Source organism: Orcinus orca, chromosome 5, assembly GCF_937001465.1.
Source record: "Orcinus orca chromosome 5, mOrcOrc1.1, whole genome shotgun sequence".
NCBI classification, from domain to species: domain Eukaryota; kingdom Metazoa; phylum Chordata; class Mammalia; order Artiodactyla; family Delphinidae; genus Orcinus; species Orcinus orca.
This window is the reverse complement of record NC_064563.1, coordinates 130,453,793-130,476,730: the sequence shown is the minus strand read 5'-3', so window position 1 is coordinate 130,476,730 and position 22,938 is coordinate 130,453,793. Positions and strand designations below refer to the sequence as shown.

The 22,938-nt window shown below is 40.8% G+C and overlaps 1 protein-coding gene across 6 annotated transcripts in view; it reads left to right on the top strand.

Moving 5' to 3' along the window:
• The window catches only part of APP (amyloid beta precursor protein), a 278,797-nt gene extending 270,494 nt beyond the window's left edge, over positions 1 to 8,303 (top strand). For all 6 annotated transcript variants that reach the window (XM_004264478.2, XM_004264484.3, XM_004264482.3 and 3 more), the window contains one exon: positions 7,071 to 8,303. In XM_004264478.2, the coding sequence (XP_004264526.1) occupies positions 7,071 to 7,172 (102 nt within the window). In that variant the 3' untranslated portion in view covers positions 7,173 to 8,303. The remainder of the gene's footprint in view (positions 1 to 7,070) is intronic.
• Positions 8,304 to 22,938: the final 14,635 nt, after the last annotated feature.

The following is a 22,938-nucleotide window of genomic DNA, read 5'->3' as shown; positions in this document are numbered from 1 at the left end:
ATGTGCTAAAGAACAGTGAAATGAATGAATTCAGGAAATAGGTGGCAAGATGTATAAGAACTGAATGATTGACAGATAGGAGGGTGAGCACATAAATAAGCGATGACGACGTCATGAAGTGTGGGGCGCTGCTCTTCATAGTAGTATTTCTGAGCTTCTGTCCTTTGAAACAGTATAAGATGTATTATTAGTAGCATTATTAGCATCAGTAATCTCATTTCTACTCAAAACAATTTTTTTTCAAAAAAAACAATTTTTTTTCATTTTTTATTTTAATTGCATGTTTGAGCAAAAAAAAAAAACAAACCTGTTTTCATACTTGAATAATTCAAAAGCTTCCTTTTTATCAAAGTGCCCGTCTTTGGTGCCAAAGGACAAAGAGCCTATATTGGTTTGCTCAGGCTGCCATAGCAAAGCCACAGCGTGGCTTAAACAACAGAAATGTATTTCCTCACAATTCCTGAGGCCTCTCTCCTGGGCTCATAGGTGGCCTCCCTGTGCCTTTACATCACCTTCCCCTGTGCAGGTCTGTGTCCTAATCTCCTCTTCTTGTAAGGACACCAGTATTAACTGCATAAGGTCCACACTAATGACCTCACTTAACCTTAATTTCACCTTTAAAGATCCTCCAAATACAGTTATATTGTGAGGTATTAAGGATCAGGTTTTTAGCATCAGAATTTGGGGAGGACACAGTTCCGCCCATAACAGAGGCCAGTGATGCTGGGCGGTAAAACAAGGCATCTCAGGGGCTCTTTGCCGTGATTGCCATGATTGTGCATGAGACTTACCGGGTACTGATTTCAAAGGACACATTCCCCAGGTCCCACCCCAGACCTAGGAAAACAGAATTTCTAAATAAGAGGCTGGAAATCTGAGTGTAGAAAATGTTCGCAGCTGAATCAGACATGCAGTCAGTTTTGAGAATCACTGATGTATATATAGTATTACCACTCCTGCCTCTTTGTTGTCTAACCAAACCTTAGGGAGTAGAAAATGGTATCTCCTTGTCTCCAAGCTCACCAGTCTCTCACTAGTCGCCTTTTAAGCCTTCTTACAGCTGCCTAGGTTAAATGTTTCTTTTGGTTAGTTAGCAAGAAAAGTCTCCTTGGTTTTGGAATATTAGAGCAGTTGATGCTTTAACATGAGTTCTGAAAAAAAATTAATTAATTTTTAAACCAGAAGGCATCCTTGTAGGGAAGGCAGTCGATCAGCCCTTCTCTTGGTATTTATTTTGTTAGCTACTTGAGAGCAACTAGGAACCTCTAGAGTGACTGCCCCACCTCCTTTTGTGTTTCTTTTCTTCATTTCCTCTCACTTCCTTCTTCCTTAAAGTAACGATGTTGTCAAGAGCCGGGAAACCATCCCTTTTTCCCTGGAAAGGCCTTCCTTTCTCTCCATTCCTTAGGTAACCCTTCCTCAAACTCCGTGTTGAGCCAATGTTCAACACGGAGCTTGAGGAACTTCAGGCTAACTTCATCTAAGGTGCTCGTCGTCATCCCTGCCCTTAGGAAGGTGATAGTCTAGCTGTGGTGGTTTTGCACTTGGACACAGAGAGCTGCAACCCAGCCTAGACACCTAGGGTGCCTCACGTGGTCTGGGTGATGCAGGGTGCTTGGGGGGTTTCAACATGATTGCTCTCAGAATCTACGCCGAACGAAGTGATCCTCCCACACACATTTCTCTGCCTGTCTTAGCAGGTTGTCACCCTCAAGGACGTGGAAATAAGTTTATTGCCAGCTCTGGTTAACATTTCATTAATGAGTAACCTTATTTCACTAAGAACAAAAATGAGTAAATGGGTATTCCCAGATGGATGGGTCTAAGTCTGTCAGAACAGAATACAGACACACTTCACGCCATCCGTGCATGAAGGAGAAATCACGACAAAAGCCTTGGTGTCCAGGAAATCGCTCCTTCTTAGAGGAAAAGATTCCTGCAGAAGATCACAGAGGTGTGGAAGTGAAAGCAAGCCCAGTACTTTTATTAATAGAATCGTTACCCGGTGGAAATGAGCAGTTGCTAGTTTTTGTTTTGAAAAACTAAGCAATAAATATTGATTTAGTGACTTGCTTAGTCATAGGGCCAGAGATTCAGTCTGTAAGTCATTAGCCACGGTTTCCCAAGGAGATGACAGTGCTTCATTTGTGCTTCAAGCAGTGACAAGATAGCCTTCCGTTGTTCTGTTTCCCAAACGTGTGCACCATCTCTGGTGGCTGAGTATCCCAGCGCCTGCTGAATTACCCACCATTGTCCTGCTGTAATCAGGTTCTGCAAAGCCCATTGACCCCAGGTTCTGTTTAGTAGCAGACAGGCCTTTTCTACACTGATGTCAGTTGACACTGAATATTTTAAAATATATATTGGAGTAGTATGTCCACTACTTCTCATCTTTAATAAGAAGGGGGGGCACAAATTCTCTTTATTGAAGGACATGAAAAAATTTTCCTTTCACAGATCTGATAACCAGAACACCAGAAGTCTCCCATCCCCGCCCCCAGTCATCTCATGAATGATCTAAAGAAGAGAGTTGCTTATTTAGCTTTTTATGGAGATATGGCATATGACTCTTTCTAATGAATGTGCTATCAGATTGGTGACATTATAAAAATAGGTCCTTATGGGTCCTTTCTTCCTGACAAAAAGTCAATCTTTAGTGGAGGCACCTAGCCACCGCTATAGCAGTCAGACAGATTGGTCAGGTTAAATTGGAAGCAATGGTAAGAAAAAGTGAAGGTGGACTCAAAATCTTCAGGTGGCTGGAAGTGAACTGCAGGAGGAGAAATTGGAAGGTCAGAGGAAGTCCTCAGCATAGCGGGAGAGTTCCAGGGCATGCCTGAAGAATTACTTGATGTAGGCACTAAATATCACTGAACTACTTATAAAGAGATGGAAATATAATTAAGAAAATGAACATGTATACTGTAGAGTAGAAAACCAATACTGCAAGGTTACTAGAAGGGATAAACCATTAGCTTGAAAATGTCATTGCTGTTCTCTTTGCTTGTGCTTTTCCTTCCCATGTTCCTGGTGTTTCTGATGTTCTTACACTCTCCGGTTATTTTGCATGTTTAGTTTATCTTATCCGCCATTCTTTGTCCACCTAGATGACCTGAAATGAAAAGTCTTAGGGGCCGGGATTCTGTTGTTGGGCCATGCATAAAGGGACACCCATCAACACACATCCTGCTGATTACTATACATAATAAAATTAAAGTACAGTGTCCACTGGCCCTCCTCCAAGCTTAAAGTACCTACACGAGAAACGGGATGGCAGGGGTATCTAGAAATTAAGGAGAGACCCAAATAGATCGTATGTCTACAGTCTAATGGTTGAGCTATAAATTCTTCTGGATATAGTGAAGGAATAAACAGCTCCAAAGAGTCAAGTTCAGGGAGAAAGGGGTAGGAAGAGGGCATTAGCCAAACAGTAGTCAAAAGCCCTACTCAAGGTCGTATTAGGACCAGATGAATCAGGCTCTTTGGGCTCAGTTCTCAGTGTGTGTCAGCAGCAGTGACCGTGGAAGTCCAAGGTGGGGTGCAGCGCAGGGGCCCGGGGTCTCTAACAAAGATGAAGACTTCAGATCAGTCACTACTCCCATCAAGTCCAGAAAGTCCAGAGAGGGGACGCTCAGAGGTGCTGTGCCGGGTGGGTTTTCATCTCAGCAAGTGACACATGTTCCTGCCCCGGGGAGCAGATGGGGATCCTGTCCCCCACTCCATTGTTCTGTGGGTTCTTCCAGAATAAGCACCACTGGCTACATCTTCCCCCAGCTCCGTTTGCAGGGAAATAGTGAGTGACAGATAGCTGAGGCTTGTTGGGATGAAAGGCTCCCCCTTACCTGCTGCCCTTCCTTCAGTGGTAGGTTTATCCATGGACATGAGTACTGTGTTTCACTTTTAGCTCTTGAGGGGTTGGGAATAAAAAGATGCAATCCACACTCCTTGGGTGCCATGTTGTAAAGGCAGTCCCTTCTCCTGTAGCTCCTGAGCCCTCTGAGGCCTGAGGGCCAAGCCGCCTCACTGCAGGACTGGCCGAACAGCTGCCCTCCCAGCGGCAAAGGGTCCTGAAGATTAGCAAGTAGAAAAGAGGCCAAGAAAAGACAGGAAAGTTAGCTGCCTGACTTGCATACGGCCTCTGAGCCTCGCATTTACTGGCAGGGCTCTCTTAAAGAGTTGGGCTTTGGCCTTTGAAGAGAAGATCAACTATTAAGTTGCCAGGTGTTCCCCTGTCCTTGATGAACGCAGCCAGTATGAGGGTTGACGTTGGCTCCAGGGGGAGATACAAGTTTAATACTCCAACAATCAAGCAACGCTATGTTTTCTTCTACACTCAGAAACATAGCAGCTTTGTGCTTGATCTCCTTGGCAAGATTTTTTTTAATCTCCACATTCTTTGAAATCTCAGTTAAGAGGTGGCACAGCGCAAAAAGAAGCCCAAATTCAAATGGCATAGGGCTGCAGACAGGCTGTTTCCTGCAAGCAGATTTGGAGAATGAATGAAATCTCTTGTTATTGGTGCTGACCTTTTTTTTTTTTTTTTTTTTTTGCGGTACGCGGGCCTCTCACTGTTGTGGCCTCTCCCATTGCGGAGCACAGGCTCCGGACGCGCAGGCCCAGCGGCCATGGCTCACGGGCCCAGCCGCTCCGCAGCATGTGGGATCTTCCCAGACCGGGGCACGAACCCATGTCCCCCGCATCGGCAGGTGGACTCTCAACCACTGTGCCACCAGGGAAGCCCACCAGGAAGCTGACCTTTAATGATGGCGTTTTAACTTACAAGTTAGTGGCTAATGACACAATTGCCAATTAAAGCAAGGTGACCTCATTTGTTGACAACAGAGCAGATCAAAGGAGGAGAAAGGGATGAGAAAACACCAGTGATTATTCCCCCAGGGCCAGCGATGGTGAGCATCCATTTGAGCCGTGTCCTCTGAGGGGAATTTTACGTCTTTTTATTCCAGCTGCCTTGAGATTAGCCAAGGTGATCATTCCAACTCATGACCATACTGAAAGGTGTCAATTGGTCCATGAGGTGGAGTCATACAAAGTAACCTTGGGGGAACCAGATTACTCCAGCTTTATTGAGATATATTGACATATAACACTATTAGTTTTAAGTTTGCAGCATGATAATTTGATATATGTATATATTGTGAAATGATTACCCAAATAAGTTTAGTTAACAACTATCACTTCACATAATTACAATTTTTTTCTTGTTATGAGAACTTTGAAGATCTGTTCTCTTAACGACTTTCAAATATACAATGCAGTATTGTTGACTATAGTTACCATGCTCTACATAACACCCCCAGAACTTATAACTGGAAGTTTGTGTCTTTCGACCATCTTCACCCATTTCAACAACTCTGCAACCACCAGTCTGCTCACTGTATCTATGATTTGGGTTTTTTTAGATTCCACATATAAGTGAAGTCCTATAGTATTTGTCTTTTTCTCTGACTTATTTTGCTTAGCATAATGCCCTCAAGGTTCATCCATCTTGTCGCAAACTTCAGAATTCCCTTCTTTATTATGGCTGAATAATATTCCATCATGTGTGTATCACATTTTCTTGATCCATTCATCCATTAATGGGCACTTAGTTTGTGTCCATGTCTTGGCTATTGTAAATAATACTGCACTGAACATTGGGGTGCAGGTATCTTTGCAAGATAGTGATATCATTTCCTTTGGATACATACTCAGAAGTGGAATTGCTGGGTCGTATGGTAGTTCTATGTTTGGTTTACTGAGGAGACTCCATAGTGACTGCACCATGCTTTCGGTCTAAATTATTCATTAGCCGGTGTGGTTTAGTCATGGTGTATCAGTCGCCCTCCATCCCCTAGACCTAGTGCCCTAGCACCAACACACCCACTCTCTGGTGTTTGTCCTTCGTCGGGTTCAGGGGGAAAAGCTGCTTCAGGAGCTAGATGTCACTTTGCAGCACTGGACAGTGGAGAACAGGCCTGCGGCATTCTGGAAATGATGAAGGGACCCCGATCTCATCATGTACAGAATAGAAAACATCCCTTTGAAAGAAAAAACAACTTCTGGACAGCACATCTTACCCTTTCCTGTGGAAGACATGCTTCTTCACTCTGATTAAATTTGTGTTGATTTTCTCCATCTTCCACTGGTTTTACAGAAGTTTTAAAGCAATTATAACAAAACTAAGCTTTCATTTATTCAGCAAAGAGTTAAGTATTTGCTTCCTCTCGTCTGTGGACTATTTGAGGTACAGCAAATATAGTAGAAACCTAAACATCTCCCCACACACCCCAACACACACCTGGCCCAGCCTGCAGAGAGTAAATAAGTGTAGCTCTGGCCTAACAGTGACACTGAGGGGAGGAACACAAGTTTACAACTGCTGGCCTGATCTTGGAGGGGAACCACCATATCACAGAGGGAATCTCTTTAAACCTTCGGATGACATACTTTTAGAATCTTAATGTTACGTTAAAAAATAATAATCTGGAACAGCATGTTCTTTCTGTGTCTTTTAATATCTTTTGATATACCTATATCATTATTTTAATTAAAAGAGTCTTTCTTTAACATCTTAAATTTAGTGAACACGGAGACAAACTAAAACGAGCTCGGGGAGATATTCAGCAGTCTTCCTTTCTACTTTGCTGAATCTCTCTCCGTAATACTGTTGGCTTTTTTTTCTAGCTTAACACCACACTTTTCAAGTAAGGGAGTCTTTCCTGGAAGCCTTTTGTCTTTTTTCGAGCCAACAGGGGAAGAAAAAAATATTTATTGCCCTAGATGTATCCAGTTACTATTCAGTTGGGGAAGCAACCAATGAGCGCTTCGCAAGCAAAGCCAGCAGGTCAAGGTTTTAAGCGCCACCTAGTGATAGATGGAGCATCTGCATAACTGGTGGGCACAGGCGTTCTGCTCCATGTCAAAGTGGTGAAGAAAGAGGGAAAACTGTGGGTGTTCTCAAATCTTGGCAAGAAAAGAGTACAGTGCACCTTATCTTTTTACTGCTTCTCCGTGTGCACTCTTAAAAGATTGCTTTTCTTAACGCATTTGTCCTCGTTCTTGCTTTGCAGGTTGACGCTGCTGTGACCCCAGAGGAGCGCCACCTCTCCAAGATGCAGCAGAATGGCTACGAAAACCCAACTTACAAGTTCTTTGAGCAGATGCAGAACTAGACCACCACCGCAGCAGCCTCTGAAGTTGGACAGCAAAACCATTGCTTCACAACCCATCGGTGTTCATTTAGAGAATAATGTGGAAAGAAACAAACCCTTCTGTTTTATTATTTACTCATTATCGCCTTTCGACAGCTGTGCTGTAACACAAGTAGATGCCTGAACTTGAATTAATATACAAATCAGTAATGTATTCTCTCTCTTCATATTTCGGTCTCTCCACTACATTATTAATGGGTTTTGTGTACTGTAAAGAATTTAGCTGTATCGAACTAGTGCATGAATAGATTCCCTCCTGATTATTTATCACATAGCCCCTTAGCCAGTTGTATATTATTCTTGTGGTTTGTGACCCAGTTAAGTCCTACTTTGAAATATGCTTTAAGAATCGATGGGGGATGCTTCATGTGAACGTGGGAGTTTAGCTGCTTCTCTTGCCTAAGTATTCTTTTCCTGATCACTATGCATTTTAAAGTTAAACATTTTTATGTATTCCAAATGAGTTAGAGGATTTTTTTTTTCCACAATGGCATTTTACTGTACAGATTGCTGCTTCTGCTATATTTGTTATATAGGAATTATGAGGATACACGTTTATTTCTTTGTGCCTGTTTTATGTGCACACATTAGGCATTGAGAATTGAAACTTTTTTTTGTCCACGTATCTTCGGATCTTTGATAAATAAAAGAATCCCTGTTCATTGTAAGCACTTTTACAGGTGGGGGAGGGTGGGATGGGATTGCTCTGCTGGTCTCCAATTACCAAGAATTCTCCCCAAAAATTTTCTGCAGGATGATTGTACAGAATCATTGCTTATGACCATGATAGCTTTCTACACTGTATTACATAAATAAATTAAATAAAATGATGCTGGGCAAGAGTTTTCTTTGAAGAATGACTATGGATGTTAAATATTCAAAGTAATTTTGGGTGGGGAAGAAGAGGTAGATTCAGTTTCTTTCACGCAGTCTGAAACACTTTATTTATGATACCAAAAAAAAACAAAAAATGAAAGTGGAAGGGACAAAATCAGGGAATGTGGAAGGCAAGCCTAGACAAACCCTTTGAGATTTGTCTTCAATTTGTATAAAACGGTGTTTTCATGTAAATAAATACATTATTGGAGGAGCGCCATTGTGCTGGTGTGAATGATTCCATGGTAACAACCTTCTGATCCTTGAGTCATCGGAAGACTGCTAAGAACATTCTAATGCTGGGCATCCACACCTGTGGTGTCTTAGCTGTAAGTCTGAGCAGGAAATCGGGGCCAACAGGCAACTCCCAGTGCTAGTAAAATACTTCATAGACCTAATTCAGTTTTTACTTGGTCCAAACTATTTTGCTGCCATATCTTCATCCTCAAGTTTGTCCCTGTCTTAGTCCATTCAGGCTACTATAATAAAATTATAAGCTATTGGGTAGCTACTGGGTTTCTCACAGTTCTGAAGGCTGGATGTCTGAGATCCGGGTACGAGCATGGTCAGGTGAGGGCCCTCTTCCAGGTCGCAGACTTCTGTGTCCTCACGTGGAAGGGACTAGGGCCTCTCTGGAGCCTCCTTTACAAGGGCACTAATCCCATTCATGAGAACTCCACCATCATGACCTAATCACCTCCCAAAGGCCCGACCTCCTAATGCCATCACATTGGGCATTAGGACTTCAATGTGAAGTTTGGGGGAACACAAACATACTGACAGATTGTAACAGCCCTTAATAAGATATGAAGAGAAAAGTTCTAGGGAAATAAAAGAAGACCAGCTGATAGCTATCAATAAAGCAGGATTTCTCAACCGTGGCACTTTTGATATTTTGTAGGGAGTAATTCCTTGTTTTGAACATTGTAAGATGCTCAGCAGCGTTCCTGGTCTCCACCCACTTCATGCCAGTAGCACTCCCCAGTTATGATCATCAAAAATGTCTCCAGACATTGCCAGATGTCCCTTATGGGGGGAAGATGATCCCCATTTGAGAACCTCTGCTCTATATCTATTTTAAAACAATGTCATGTGTACTGTACATGATTTTCTTTTTTTTTTTGCGATACACGGGCCTCTCATTGTTGTGGCCTCTCCCGTTGCAGAGCACAGGCTCCAGACGCGCAGGCTCAGTGGCCATGGCTCACAGGCCCAGCCGCTCCGCGGCATGTGGGATCTTCCCGGACTAGGGCACGAACCCGCGTCCCCTGCATCGGCAGGTGGACTCTCAACCACTGTGCCACGAGGGAAGCCTTGTGCATGATTTTTAATTGGAGAAGTCTGGTCAACTTCTATTCCAAAGGTCTAAGAACACGTTGACCCTGGTGTTTTTGCTGTGCTGTGCTTGATAACAGGAACATGAGAACCAGCCAGCACCTTTTAGCCTTAAGTAGCAACCTTTCAAACACTAAGCACAGAAAATTAATCAGAATTGTTTCATCATGTCACTATGCAGTATGAACAGACTCAATTAAAACTCATCTGACTGTGTCTTATTTTGAGGAGAACAAAATACTCAGCTCCCTCTTGCTGTTCAGGGCAATTAGACATGACTGCTATATGAAGATGCTTAACTTGACAGTTTACATGTATAAGCAACAGTTCCATTTTGCCTGACCCAAAGAGAGGTAGCTAATGGGGGGAAATTAGTCCTAATATAACAGTAATGAAATAACAGTAATGAAATGAAACCAAACCTTCTCAAACATACGATGTTACTCCCAAGCCAGCCTTTAATGCCAGTAGTTGCAACCTTTAGCTTTGACCATTTTGGAGCTAATGAAAAGAAATTAAGTATATATATACATATATATGTATATATATACACACAATTATGTATACATATACTGTATATAATTATGGAGGAAAAGAATAATGCCTTATAATCTTATTCTCAAATTAAGGTATAATGAAAGAATTCTCCAGATGGTCTGGAGATTAATCAATAGATAATTTACACAAAACTAAAGTGTTACAAAATAAAATTGTAGTAGTAGTTGCCCAGGCCAAATTTCAAGGATTTTGAGGGAGTTTGGCCTGGCAAGCCTGATGGATGAAGAACAGAATCTCAATGTAGGTTTTTTCTTTTTCTTTTTTTCTTTCTTTTTTATTTATTTATTTTCTTTATAATAACGGGGTCTTCGTTGAGGCGTGTGGGATCTTTTCATTGGGGCATGCAGGCTTCTCTCTAGTTGTGGCGTGCGGGTTTAGTTTCTCTCGTTGAGGCGCACGGGTTCAGTAGTTGTGGCGTGCGGGCTTAGTTGCCCCACGGCATGTGGGATCTTAGTTCCCCAACCAGGGATCAAACCCGAGTCCCCCACATTGGAAGACAGATTCTTTACCACCGGACCACCAAGGAAATCCCTCAATATAATTTTAATTCATATGTATTTATTATGAGTGAAGTTGGAAATTCTTTCATATGTTCAATGGCCATTTAATAACTCTGAATTTTCTGTTTATCTCTTTTGTTTTGGGCTTAAAGTCTACTTGGCTATCAGGATTGCAACCCCTGCTGTCTTACTGTTTCCATTTACCCAGTAAACCTTTGCCCAAGCTTTTATTTTTAGCTTTTTCAATTGCTGCGCTTTAAGTGTGTGTCTTGTATACAGCACAGGGTTGGGTTTTTGCTATGTGAGCCAGTTTGAAAATCTTTCAAGACACAAGTTAAGCCCATTCAGTTTTATGATATGCCTGCTATGTTTGCTCTCAATTCTTTCATATCTCCTATAGTTACTGAGTGTATTATATTTACTTCTATGAGGGAAGGACTCTTAGCCTGTCGGCAGAGGGGAGTTATAGGAAGCTTTGTATTTTTATTCTAGTAGTTACTGTTACATTTATATTTTTTCCAATGCTCTTAATCCCTTTTTTCTTAACCTTTTGCTACCTGTCTTTTCTAAATGACATTCTTTGCCTCCCACTTATCTATACAACAATCAGTGGTCTTACTGTCCTTTCCCCCTTTTCTCTCTCTCCTCCCATTTTTTTGGTTGTGTTTGTTCTACTTTATCTGTACATAAGTGTTGACAGGTTTTTTTTCAGCCCATGACCTCCGCCCCCCATTTTAGTCTTAGCCCTGCAGTTGAGTATGTGGATCTCTCCATCAGTCTTTTATTCCTAGACATCTTTAGGTAGGATGGAGCTCACCCTCCAGTCAGTTCCTCAGCAGGAGCACATGGGAACAGTGTCCTGGAGTTCTAGCAGGTTCAAAACCCATTTTCTAGGACCTTGAAATTTGAAGTGCAGCTTGTTTATCCTTAAGTTTCTTGAGAAGGCTGCACCACTGTTTCCTTGCTTTGTATGTTATTTTTAGAAATCTGAGACCAAATTAAGATCATGCATTTTGCATGATCACTCCCTCCCCTACAGTGACTACACAAGTCAGGAAAGATCATAAAAATCACTGCTTTGGTTGCTGGTGGACCCCAAGGCTCTGTCTTCGGGTTTCTTTCCTATACACTCTCTCTGAGTAATCTCAGCCACCTGGAAAGTATTGGTAATACCTCACGTGCAAAGCAATAGCTTAAACCTAGACCCCTTCCCTGAGTCCCAGGCCCAGATTCCTATTTTTTGTTTTGATAACATGCATTGTGATCATAAACGCAAGGCATGTGAATTGCAGAAAATACAGAATATAGGAAGAAGAAGGATTCACTCATAATCCCACCATCCAGAGGAAAGTATTGTTAATACCTTTGCATATATGCTTTTAGTAATTTTAAATTTTGGTTGTGTTGGGTCTTCGTTTCTGTGCAAGGGCTTTCTCTAGTTGCAGCGAGTGGGGGCCACTCTTCATCGCGGTGCGCGGGCCTCTCACTATCGCGGCCTCTCTTGTTGCGGAGCACAAGCTCCAGACTCAGCAGCCATGGCTCACGGGCTTAGTTGCTCTGCGACATGTGGGATCCTCCCAGACCAAGGCTCGAACCTGTGTCCCCTGCATTGGCAGGCAGATTCTCAACCACTGCACCACCAGGGAAGCCCCGGTATTTCTTTTTTTTATTGAAGTATAGTTGGTTTATAATGTTGTGTTAATTTCTGCTGTATAGCAAAGTGACTCAGTTATACCCATGTATACATTTTTTTAAATATTCTTTTCCATTATGGTTTATCCCAGGAGATTGGATATAGTTCCCTGTGCTATACAGTAGGACCTTGTTGTTTATCCATTCTAAATGTAATAGCTTGTATCTACTAACCCTAAACTCCCAGTCCATTCCTTCCCTCTCTCCCTCCCCAGTAGAAGGGTATTTTTAATTCTTATCTCTTTAGTTTAATACCAAATTGCTTTCCAAAAAAAAAGGAATTCCCACTCCCATCAGTAGAGTATGTGAGTGCCCTCTCAAAATACCACAAGACTAAGGGACTTGGGTAATGTCATGTATCGCCAAGTTGAAATGAAAAAAGAGAGACTAATTTTGGCCACGTCATACATACCATTTCCCTATTAGGCTGGTCACTCAGGGATAACTCTCCTGTAGAGAATTCTTGAAAGGTCCCTGAGGCCATTCTCTTATTCTCTGTCCCCTAACTCACAAGCATAAGGGCCCTATATTAGTAAGATTTTCTGCATGTAGGAAAAATTGGAGCAGAAATCACTTATTAAATCCCTTGCTTTGATTATATATATTTACTTTGTAGAATACATTTGCAGATCAAATCAGAATATGACGCTCCACTGTGGTTATTTAAGCAACAGAAGCTGTTCTCCACCTCTTCCTGCAACCAGCACATAGCGTCTCATATCTATCATCACTCAGGTTTTAATTTCCAAAGTAAATCACTTATTGTCAATAAGTTTTCTTAGATAACAAAGTATTCTTGGATAACGTGTTTTACACACCTCAGAGCATACTACAGTTCTTAACCACCATGAACTGAGTTTTTCTGAAACTGAACTTTGTTTCTCCAAACTAGGAATCTTTCAAAGTGATCTCTAACTTCCCTCTTTTCATTTGTGAGATGGCCACAGCTGCTTCATTTGGCTCATTCATTCATGTAAAACAGTTATTGAGTGCCTACTGTATGCACTCAGACAATGCCAGAGATGGGGGATGCAATGCTTTAAAAAAATAGTAGTCCCACTCTTAAGTCTGCAACCATTAGCACCCCAAACGATGGCTTGTACGCTAACAATTTTTACTTTGCCACAGATCAGTAATTTGGGTAGGGCCCAGTGGGAAGGCTCTGGTCTCCTCCACACAGCATCAACTGGGCAGCTCAACTGAAGGCTGGAGCATCCATTTCCAAGATGACTCATTCACATGGCTGGTGAGTTCATGCTGGCTCTCAGCTTGGAGTTGGGCTGGGAGCCTCAGTTCCCCTCCACAGGTGCCTCTTTATACGGCCCGGGCTTCCTCATAGCATGGCGGCAGGGTTTCCAGGGTGAATGACCCAAATAGGAGGGCAGAAACTGTATTGCCTTTTATGCCCTCGTCTCTCAGAAGTTCCATGACATTGCATCTGTCATTCCCAATTCATCAAGGCTGTCCTCTGGTCTCTCCATTTGAACATTTAACAGACGTCTCACCCTTTTTGCATTCAATGTCAAACTCCAGATATCTTGCTCCTCATTTAGCATTTCCCTTCTCAACAAATGACAACTCCATTCTCCCAGTTGCTCAGGTCAAAAGCCACTGGTTAACGATTCATCTTATGTCCTTGTCTCCTTTAGGTCTTTGATCAAATATTATTGTTTGGATGATGTCGTACCTGACCATGCCAGTTAAAACTACACTCCCTCCCTGCCCCCAGCATTTCCTACACCCCTTCCCACCACCATTTTTCTTCTTGGTACTGACTCATATGTTTTACTCTTTTATTTGCTATTGCCCTTGTTTCATTCCGATAGAAACTCCACAAAGGCGGGATTTTTTTGTCCGTCTTGTTCACTGATGAATCCTTAGTGCCTAGAACAGGGTCTCACATGTGATGATTGTTCAATGAGTATTTATTTTAAAAAGGCATGAATTTAGACCTACTAGAGAATGGACTTGAGGATATGGGGAGGGGGAAGGGTAAGCTGTGACAAAGCGAGAGAGTGGCATGGACATATATACACTACCAAATGTAAAATAGATAGCTAGTGGGAAGCAGCCGCATAGCACAGGGAGATCAGCTTGGTGCTTTGTGACCACCTAGAGGGCTGGGATAGGGAGGGCGGGAGGGAGGGAGACGCAAGAGGGAAGAGATATGGGAACATATGTATATATATAACTGATTCACTTTGTTATAAAGCAGAAACTAACACACCATTGTAAACCAATTATACTCCAATAAAGATGTAAAAAAAAAAATGTATGAATTTGAGTTGACACACTTCGGCAACTAGCACAGAGGAAGGAGCAAGGAGGAGGAGTAATGAGAGGAAGGGGGAAAACTTAAATATTATATAAAAACTAGAGAGAAACAGCAGAGCTGTATATCTTGTTTTGCTCTCTCAAGATACGCTCGGAGACTAAATAGTTTTAAATATTATTCATAGTACGTTGGCTGGGTCTAAATAAAATGTCTATGTTTGTGTCCATTTCCTATGGTAGTTTCTTCCATGTCAGAAATGGGCTGGGAGGGCCTGGCAGAGAAGATAGGCTTCTCATCAGCTTGTGTGTCAAAAAACAAGCTCCTAAATTGCTTCCATCGTTTTTATTCATTTTTCCAAACCAGAGGGTTTTATCTCCGGCCAGCAATCTTTTCACATCAAGTGATAGAGCTCCAACAATAAGAAAAGGAAAGCAATTGTTTGATGAAAATTACACCTATTATTGAAGAATTTTACTTCAGCTTAGAAGTTATGATAAAAGCTTTGGTGAATTGCACCATGAAATATAGATATTTAATAGGAGAGATGAAAACAACAAACTCAGAGAAATAGAAACACCTTGGGAGGATCCAACCAAAGGCAATATTCAGTATAGAACCTTTTTTTTTTTTTTTCCTGCTAAAATACTAACTTTGATGGACGATATAAGACAAAAAAATTAGATAAGATTTGGTACAGTATAAGACACCAGCAGGGTACAGTGCCAAATTAAGAACAGAAAAAAGATCTTTAGAAGATAGCAGGTTCTAACATGTATATGTGTAAGTGTTTCAATAGAATCTTTAATAAGCTTTAGGAATTGAGGAAGCAAAACTGTGTACAAGGAAATGGGCCAAAAAAGTTGAGTTACTGGAGATCATACCTAGCCAATTTCAATGGAGATTTATAAGCACATGTCTGGTCTCTCTTGGCTCATTTCAAACTTAGGTCATAAAAGGTCTGCATATATGGAAGGAGAATCTTCTTCAAGCCAAAAGATAATCCAGAAAACAGTGGACTCTCAGCAGAGACATCAGCACCATACTCTGTGAGCATCCCTTGACCGAGGCCAACGTGCATGCAGGGCCTGGCCCTGGGACTCTTCTACAAGTCTCTAAAATTGTTTCCAGCTAAAGATTTTGCATCTTTACCTCCAAGAGAAGAGGAGTGCATTCCACTTGATTTTATGGCTGTCTTTAAAAAATAAATGAAGAACAATAGAATTTTATATATGGCTATTGTGGTTATTTTGTTTTGTTTTGTTAAATAAAATATCTGTGTTCTGTTACTTTTCTGTTCAGGTTTTCTGGGTTTTTTGGTTTTGGGTTTTTTTTTTTTTTTTTTGCTTTTGCTTGGTTTTCTGATGTTAGAATTTTGTCTACTGTCTATTACAGGGTAAAGAAAAAATTCCCTCTAGCTCTCTTTTGAGTGAGTGAGAGAATTCTCACTGTTTCTCCTAGGAAAACACAGGCTGCTAGGAAAAGATCACCCACCAGAGGCATTACTCTACACAACTGCAAATGTTGGACTGCCAAGGCCAATTTCATGTTAAATCACAGCAAAATGGCATTAAATACATTATTTATTGTTTTCAAATTATGTCAGAAAAAGACCAACTTCAAGTTGCTAATAAGTTAAAAAGTCATCTCTCAATAGGCCACACAGATAGGGACTGAGATAACTATCCTATATTATCTTCATGCTGTGAAATTCCCTACCCCAATCCCAATATGATTTTGTTGAGCCAAAAGAATGAGGTTTTGTTCCTAGTTTTCACTATGATGTACAGCAGAGCATACGATTGTTGAAAGGGCCAAAGAGGCCAGCTTGGGACTAAAAATCACTAATGATGTTTTGCTAGAAGAAATTTTTAAAAAATTATCTGGTTCTAACCGTTTTATTGTCTAAAAGGCAAAAACTCAAGAAAAAGTAAGGAAAGAAACTACATATCGTGGTGGGATTCTCCCCCACTTTTTTAAAGGAAGAACTTTGTTGTCTCACGTCGACTGAAAAAAATTGCACAACATGAGAGTTGTAAGTTAAGTTTTATTTGGGGCAAAATGAGGGCTAGAGCCCAGGAGACAGCATTTCTTCTTTTTTTTTTTTTTTTTTTGCGGTACGCGGGCCTCTCACCGCTGTAGCCCCTCCCGCCACGGAGCACAGACTCCGGACGCGCAGGCCCAGCGGCCCACGGGCCCAGCCACTCCGCGGCACGCGGGATCCTCCCGGACCGGGGCATCCGCAGGCAGACTCCCAACCGCTGCGCCACCAGGGAAGCCCCAAGGAGACAGCATTTCTGATAGCTCTGAGAAACTGCTCTACAGAGGTAGGGGGAAAGGTCAGTATATATGTGATTTTGGTGAATGGGGAGTACATGCAATCAAGTACATATTTTTTGCAAAAGTTTCTGCTACTCCAGTAAAGGTCACTGCTAGTCAAGAGGAGTGGACATCACCATGAAGGACGTTAGTGCTTTTCTAGATATGGGGAGATGCAAGAATTGGGCTCATAAAATCTTCCCCTGAAAATATCTAACTATCTGAAGACCTCTTCTGCCAGTTTTTCCCAGAGCACAGAGTGCCTCATTTCTGCTCTCCACCCCGAACTCCTTTCAGGGGGTGTTGAAGGCCAGGCGCGGCAGCGGCTCAGAACTTAATCCTTGTACAGGTAGATGGCAAGTACCAATGGCAAGAGCCAGTTTGTAGGTGACACTCAGTTAAAGCTGCAGCTGCACCATGGGTCTCAGCTGCTGTGGGTCCCTGCCCTGCTGGGAGGTGCTTACCTTCTTGGTCTGGCCTTTCAGATGTCAAGACTGGAGTCTGTCATACAGAGTGAAGTAAGTCAGAAAGAGAAAAAACAAATACCGTATGCTAACACATATATATGGAATCTAAGAAAAAAAAAAAAAGGTCATGAAGAACCTAGGGGCAAGATGGGAATAAAGACACAGACCTACTAGAGAATGGACTTGAGGATATGGGGAGGGGGAAGGGTAAGCTGTGACAAAGCGAGAGAGTGGCATGGACATATATACACTACCAAACGTAAAATAGATAGCTAGTGGGAAGCAGCTGCATAGCACAGGGAGATCAGCTCGGTGCTTTGTGACCACCTAGAGGGGTGGGATAGGGAGGGTGGGAGGGAGAGAGACGCAAGAGGGAAGAGATATGGGAACATATGTATATGTATAACTGATTCACTTTGTTATAAAGCAGAAACTAACACACCATTGTAAAGCAATTATACTCCAATAAAGATGTTAAAAAAAAAAAAAGACTGGAAGGGCTTGGTTCTCAGCAGTTATCTAGAAAGTCAGAGGCAAAGCCACAATGGCAGATGGCCTAAAGCCTGTGCTTTCCTAGGAGAAGAAATAATTCTCTCATTCACTCAAAAGAGAGCTAGAGGGAGTTTTTTCTTTACCCTGTAATAAACAGTAGACAAAACTCTAACATCAGAAAACTTTGAGGAAAAGAAAAAAAACCCCACAGAACAAAAAAGTAACAGAACACAGATGTTTTATTTAAAAAAAAAAAAAAGCACAATAGCCATATATAAAAGAACCCAGAATTAAAGTCCAAAACAGTTCATTCCATTATGATGCAAACTGCTCTGACACCAGTAGTCTCATTATATCTACATTTTATTAAACTAATTTCAATGCTATCACTGAGTCATCTGACCATTCATTTTTTATTGCTTATGCTAATGGATTTTGTGGGTGGTGGATTAGTCACATTTTAATGTCCAGCGGCAAAAGATGAAAATATTTCGATGACAGTAATGGATGGAAAAGCATCCTGCTGCTAGCTTCAGACACAGAATTACATGATTTTTTGTTTTAATGTATGTTGCCTTTGCTGGTTTAATCACTTTGACAATAACAGACCTCAGTTGCACAGAGACTTTTCCCAAACAATCCAATGTCTCTTGAATAATATTTTTCTCTGTACCATCCCCTAAATCTTTCCTAAAATTCCCTAAAAATTACAGAGAAGTCTGGCAAATATATATGGTTCATTGCACATAAATCTATTTAACTTTCAAATATGAGTGGATTCACTTGAAGGAAAGAAAATAACACTGATCAAAATAATTCTTGGTTAAAAGTGGCAAAAGTTTGAGGGGAATAGAATGAAAATTCTGGGCTTACAGACCAGCCAAGGCTGCAGAATATTTTCTCTGGCTGCCCAGTAGGTAAGTCTCCCCACCTTAGTGTGATAAAATATTGGATCTTACCCACAACCAGTATAATGTTTCCTGTAGTGGAAAGAAAGGAAAGCTTGGCAGGCACAATGGCCTGGGTAGATCTTGTCTTTTCTCTCCCTGTGGCGGAGTGGAGTCTTCAGAAAGCAACACAAATGCTGTAGACCTTCCAGAAGTTAATGAAGTAATTATCCGTTCTCAACTACCTGCGCGGAGCCCTTTCAGATTAAATTCCGCTGGGCCAGAGGCTCAGACTGCCCCTGCCATACAGAACCCAGCTATTTCTAATCATTTCACTGGCTGTGAGGGTCCAATGGGTATTTAAACAACCCGGACAACAGACCACAAAGGGTTTCTCTCCTTTTTTTTTTTTTTTTTTTTTGGAGTGAGGAGGGAGCAGTATGGTAAGGTAAGTAGAGAGAGCTTAGAGACACCATATGTGACTCTTGTAAATAAATCTTTTCCACCCTGAATAGCAAACTGATCCATGAACTTTTCACCTTTGGCTTTTTCCTTCATTTCTTCAGTCAATAAAATCAAGGCGTTTTCTGCCAACAAACCTCTGTAAGCAAGAAAGTTCAACACAAAACTTCTAATGGATTTTTCTTGTACTCCCCAGGGAAGAACATCCCAGGAAGGATTTGTCTATTGTTGTGAAGAACACGAAACCACTCCTGTGTGTTTGCCACTGATTTGGGAGACAGCAGGGCTGGATGGCACTGACCCCAAACCAAGAGCTCCCTGTAAGATGCCACACCCATTTTACACACACACACGCACACGCGCACGCGCACACGTACACGCACACACACACACAGCAAAACAAAGCTGGAGACATACACTGACAAGAACCCATGAGCTAGAAATGAGACCCTTTATATGAATCTTCTCGGACTTTTTTATAAAGAAATATTTATATTTCTCTTTGCCTTCCGTTTGAAATAGTCGCCATTATCTAAGCATTGTGAAAATCACTATAACAAACCAGAGGCTAGAGTTTGGAACCACCTTGAAATAAATGTCCAAGCTGAATATATTATCTCCATTATATAATGTATGTTATAATGTATAATGTAATGTATACATATATATGTATATAGAATGTACATGTAATGTATATATAATATATATATATACTCTCCATTATATACATATATGGGTTTTTTAAATAAAGGAATGGTGTTAACTAAAAAGGAGCTATACCTCTTATTAAGTAGAGCATATGCATGGGCATGTGATAGATTTAGGTGATTAATTTAAGCCCCCATGAGAAGATTTTGAGAGTTCTTAATACAGAAACAACAAGCCAAGATTCTGAGCTCCAGGCTAAAACAGTGGCATTCAACATCACAGAGGCCCATGCTAATGAGAAGGTAGAATCCAGCTAAAATAAGCACAGGGTTAGAGAATGAGCCTATTTCCCAGGACTGCCTATTATATGTGGATCCCTCTCCAAAATTTGGTTTTACCTTTTCTGAGGTGGCAAAGTGGAAATCTAATGCAATGAGAAAGAAAAGAGCAACAATGGCACCATCAGCTAGGACACGTTATTTTAAATTTGAAACAGCACTATATTCCTGATTTTTATAATTGTGCTATGAGTACATGTAAGATGTTAGCATTAGGGGAAGCTGGATGAAGGGTATACGGAGTGTTCTTTCTTATTTTTGCAGCTTTCTGTAAGCCTAAAATTATTTCAAGGTAAAAGATTTTTTAAAAACCAGTATTATATGGTACAAGATTTTTTAAAAGAAGTTAGTAGGGGTGTATCAAAGTCCAGAGTCTTTATGAGCTGGTCTCTCTTTTGGATGATTATCATAATAAACCTTGTGGACACTATTTATAAAAAGTTAAATACTCTTATGGAGACGCAATAGCTATTGCCAATGAAAACCTCAAAGTGTCCCAGTTTGAATCCATTTAAACTGAAATGACACAAAACATAAAGAAAGAAGCAGTTGATGGGGAACAACGAAATTTACTAGATAACCCAGAGACTGAGAAAGAAAAGTTAGATTCACTGTTAGCATGTATTTTATTAGCAGCTTGTAAGAGTAAATTAATTTGGCAAAAATGGAAGGAAATAGACATCTTTGGTTCCCTGTACTTTACACAACTAAAAAAAAAGTTGTTTTCCATCTGGTTCTATTGATACAAGAATGAAATCACTAGCCACTGCAGTCGACCTTCAACACAACCTGAAAGGAGTTCAGGGTGGAGCTCAGGAATGAAGCACTCTGTACTCTGGGAAAACTGGCAGAACAGGCCTTCAGAGTGTTAGATATTTCAAGAGAAAATTTTATGAACCCCAATCCTTGCATCTTCCCATACTTAGAAATGCACTAGAACCGTTAACTAAGATGTCTGTTCCTCACGACTCGCAGCAGTCTTCTAGAGGTGTGCTTGGTTGCATTACCCCCTTCGCTAAAATCATATATACGGACCTGCCCCCCTTATCTCTTTGGAACAGTTTCTCAGCACTGAGAGGCTGTCTCCTGGACTATAGCCCTCAGTAAGACAATGAATAAACTTGACTCACAGCTTTTACGTTGCGCGTTTTTTTTTAAGTCCACACTTTTTACATGCTCTTTGTAATATGCTTCTTACCAGTTTGCTTACTTTTAACTACCCCTTCATTTCCCCTCAACACACTAATTTTGAACTTTCATTAATGTCTACAGTATGGCAATAACATTAAACAATTTGCATGGAGTACTTTAACATAAACTTTTTAATTTTCTATACTACTAATCTTTTATCATCTCTACTATTATATCTTTTATCATTTGATTTTTAAAATAAAAAATCAATAAATTGCATTTGTTAAGAAAACAAATACATTTTATTCTAAATACTCTTATACAGACATACCATATACCTTGGCATTCTCAATTATTCCCTAATTATTAAAATTTATAACTAACCCTAAATGCATGTTCTGTTGCCCAAAACTGTGGCACCAAAACTCATCTGGGAACCAGAAAAGAAGTGGAGGCAGAGTTTGGAGAGAAAAGCAAAAATTTTCTTTTATAGCATTTCCAAATCCTTGAACAGCAGAGGGATCATTACATTCTTGTTGACACCTTTGCAGGTAATATACAAATAAATGGATGAATGAGTGAAATTTCAAAAGGTTTGCCATGTGAATGGAAAATGTTGCCTGCCATATCAGTAAACAAAGAATGTCACAGCCATCAAACCAGTACAGCCGTCCCTACAGTGATCCCTGAAGGAACTCAGGATGAGAAAGAAGTGGGTGCTGGCCATAGATAGCTAAGGTGCATATCAAAGGAATGATTTCAGTGAGCCCAGACTCTTGCATCTTCCCATAGGTAGAAAAGCAGTACATTCCTTAACTGATATACATGGTTTTCTTTAATGAACAGTAATATTTTGATGTTTTGATTACCTGGTCATTGTTGCAAAAACTCCTATCTATCCTGGCTCCTCCCTGACCTCTTTGGAACTGTCCCTCAGAGCTATCTGAGAAGCTGTCTCCTGGGCTTGAAGTCCTCAGAAAGTCTGCCAAATAAAACATAATTCTCAACTTTTATGTTGTGCATTTTTTTTTCAGTCGACAGCCACAAGGAGGCACTCTGAGGGCGATGGGAAAGGGAAGGGCTGACTGAACTGCTTAGCCTTGTCCAAACTTGCAGAAAAGTGACAAATGAGCAAGTAATTGTAAAGGAAAAAAATACAGATTTTCTTAGACAACATGAGCCAATGAATGAATGAAAAGCGGAGAAACTGCCAATTAGCCAAATATTTGCAAAATGAGAGTTTCCAGCTATTTGAATATTCTGCTTAATCGACCTTAATCAGATTTGGATCACCCATTTAAAAAAAAAAAGAGGCAATCAACAACATTTGATTCTTATTGAATAAAATTTGGTCTTTGTTTAGTTAGTTAATAGAACACTGAGATCTTACAATGTTTTTGTGTGATTTGTTCCTTTATTTAACACATTTATTGAGGACCCACTGTGTCCCAGGTACTGGGGAGAGAGCAGTGAACAAAACTGACAAAACGCCTGCCCTTGTGGACTTTACATTCCAGTGTTAGAATGGTAAATATCAGTTATCACACAGATGCTCAGAGAGGTGGCTCTAAATATCTTTTAGTTCATGGGCTACTTGAGAATGTGTTGGAAACTGTAGGCCTTCTCTCTTTAAAAAAAAAATAAATAAATAAAAAGAAAGAAACATGTATGAACATATATATACGATTCAGTTTATTTCAATATCAACTGTGACTACTGTTGCCACGACCTCTGAGATTTCAGAGATTTT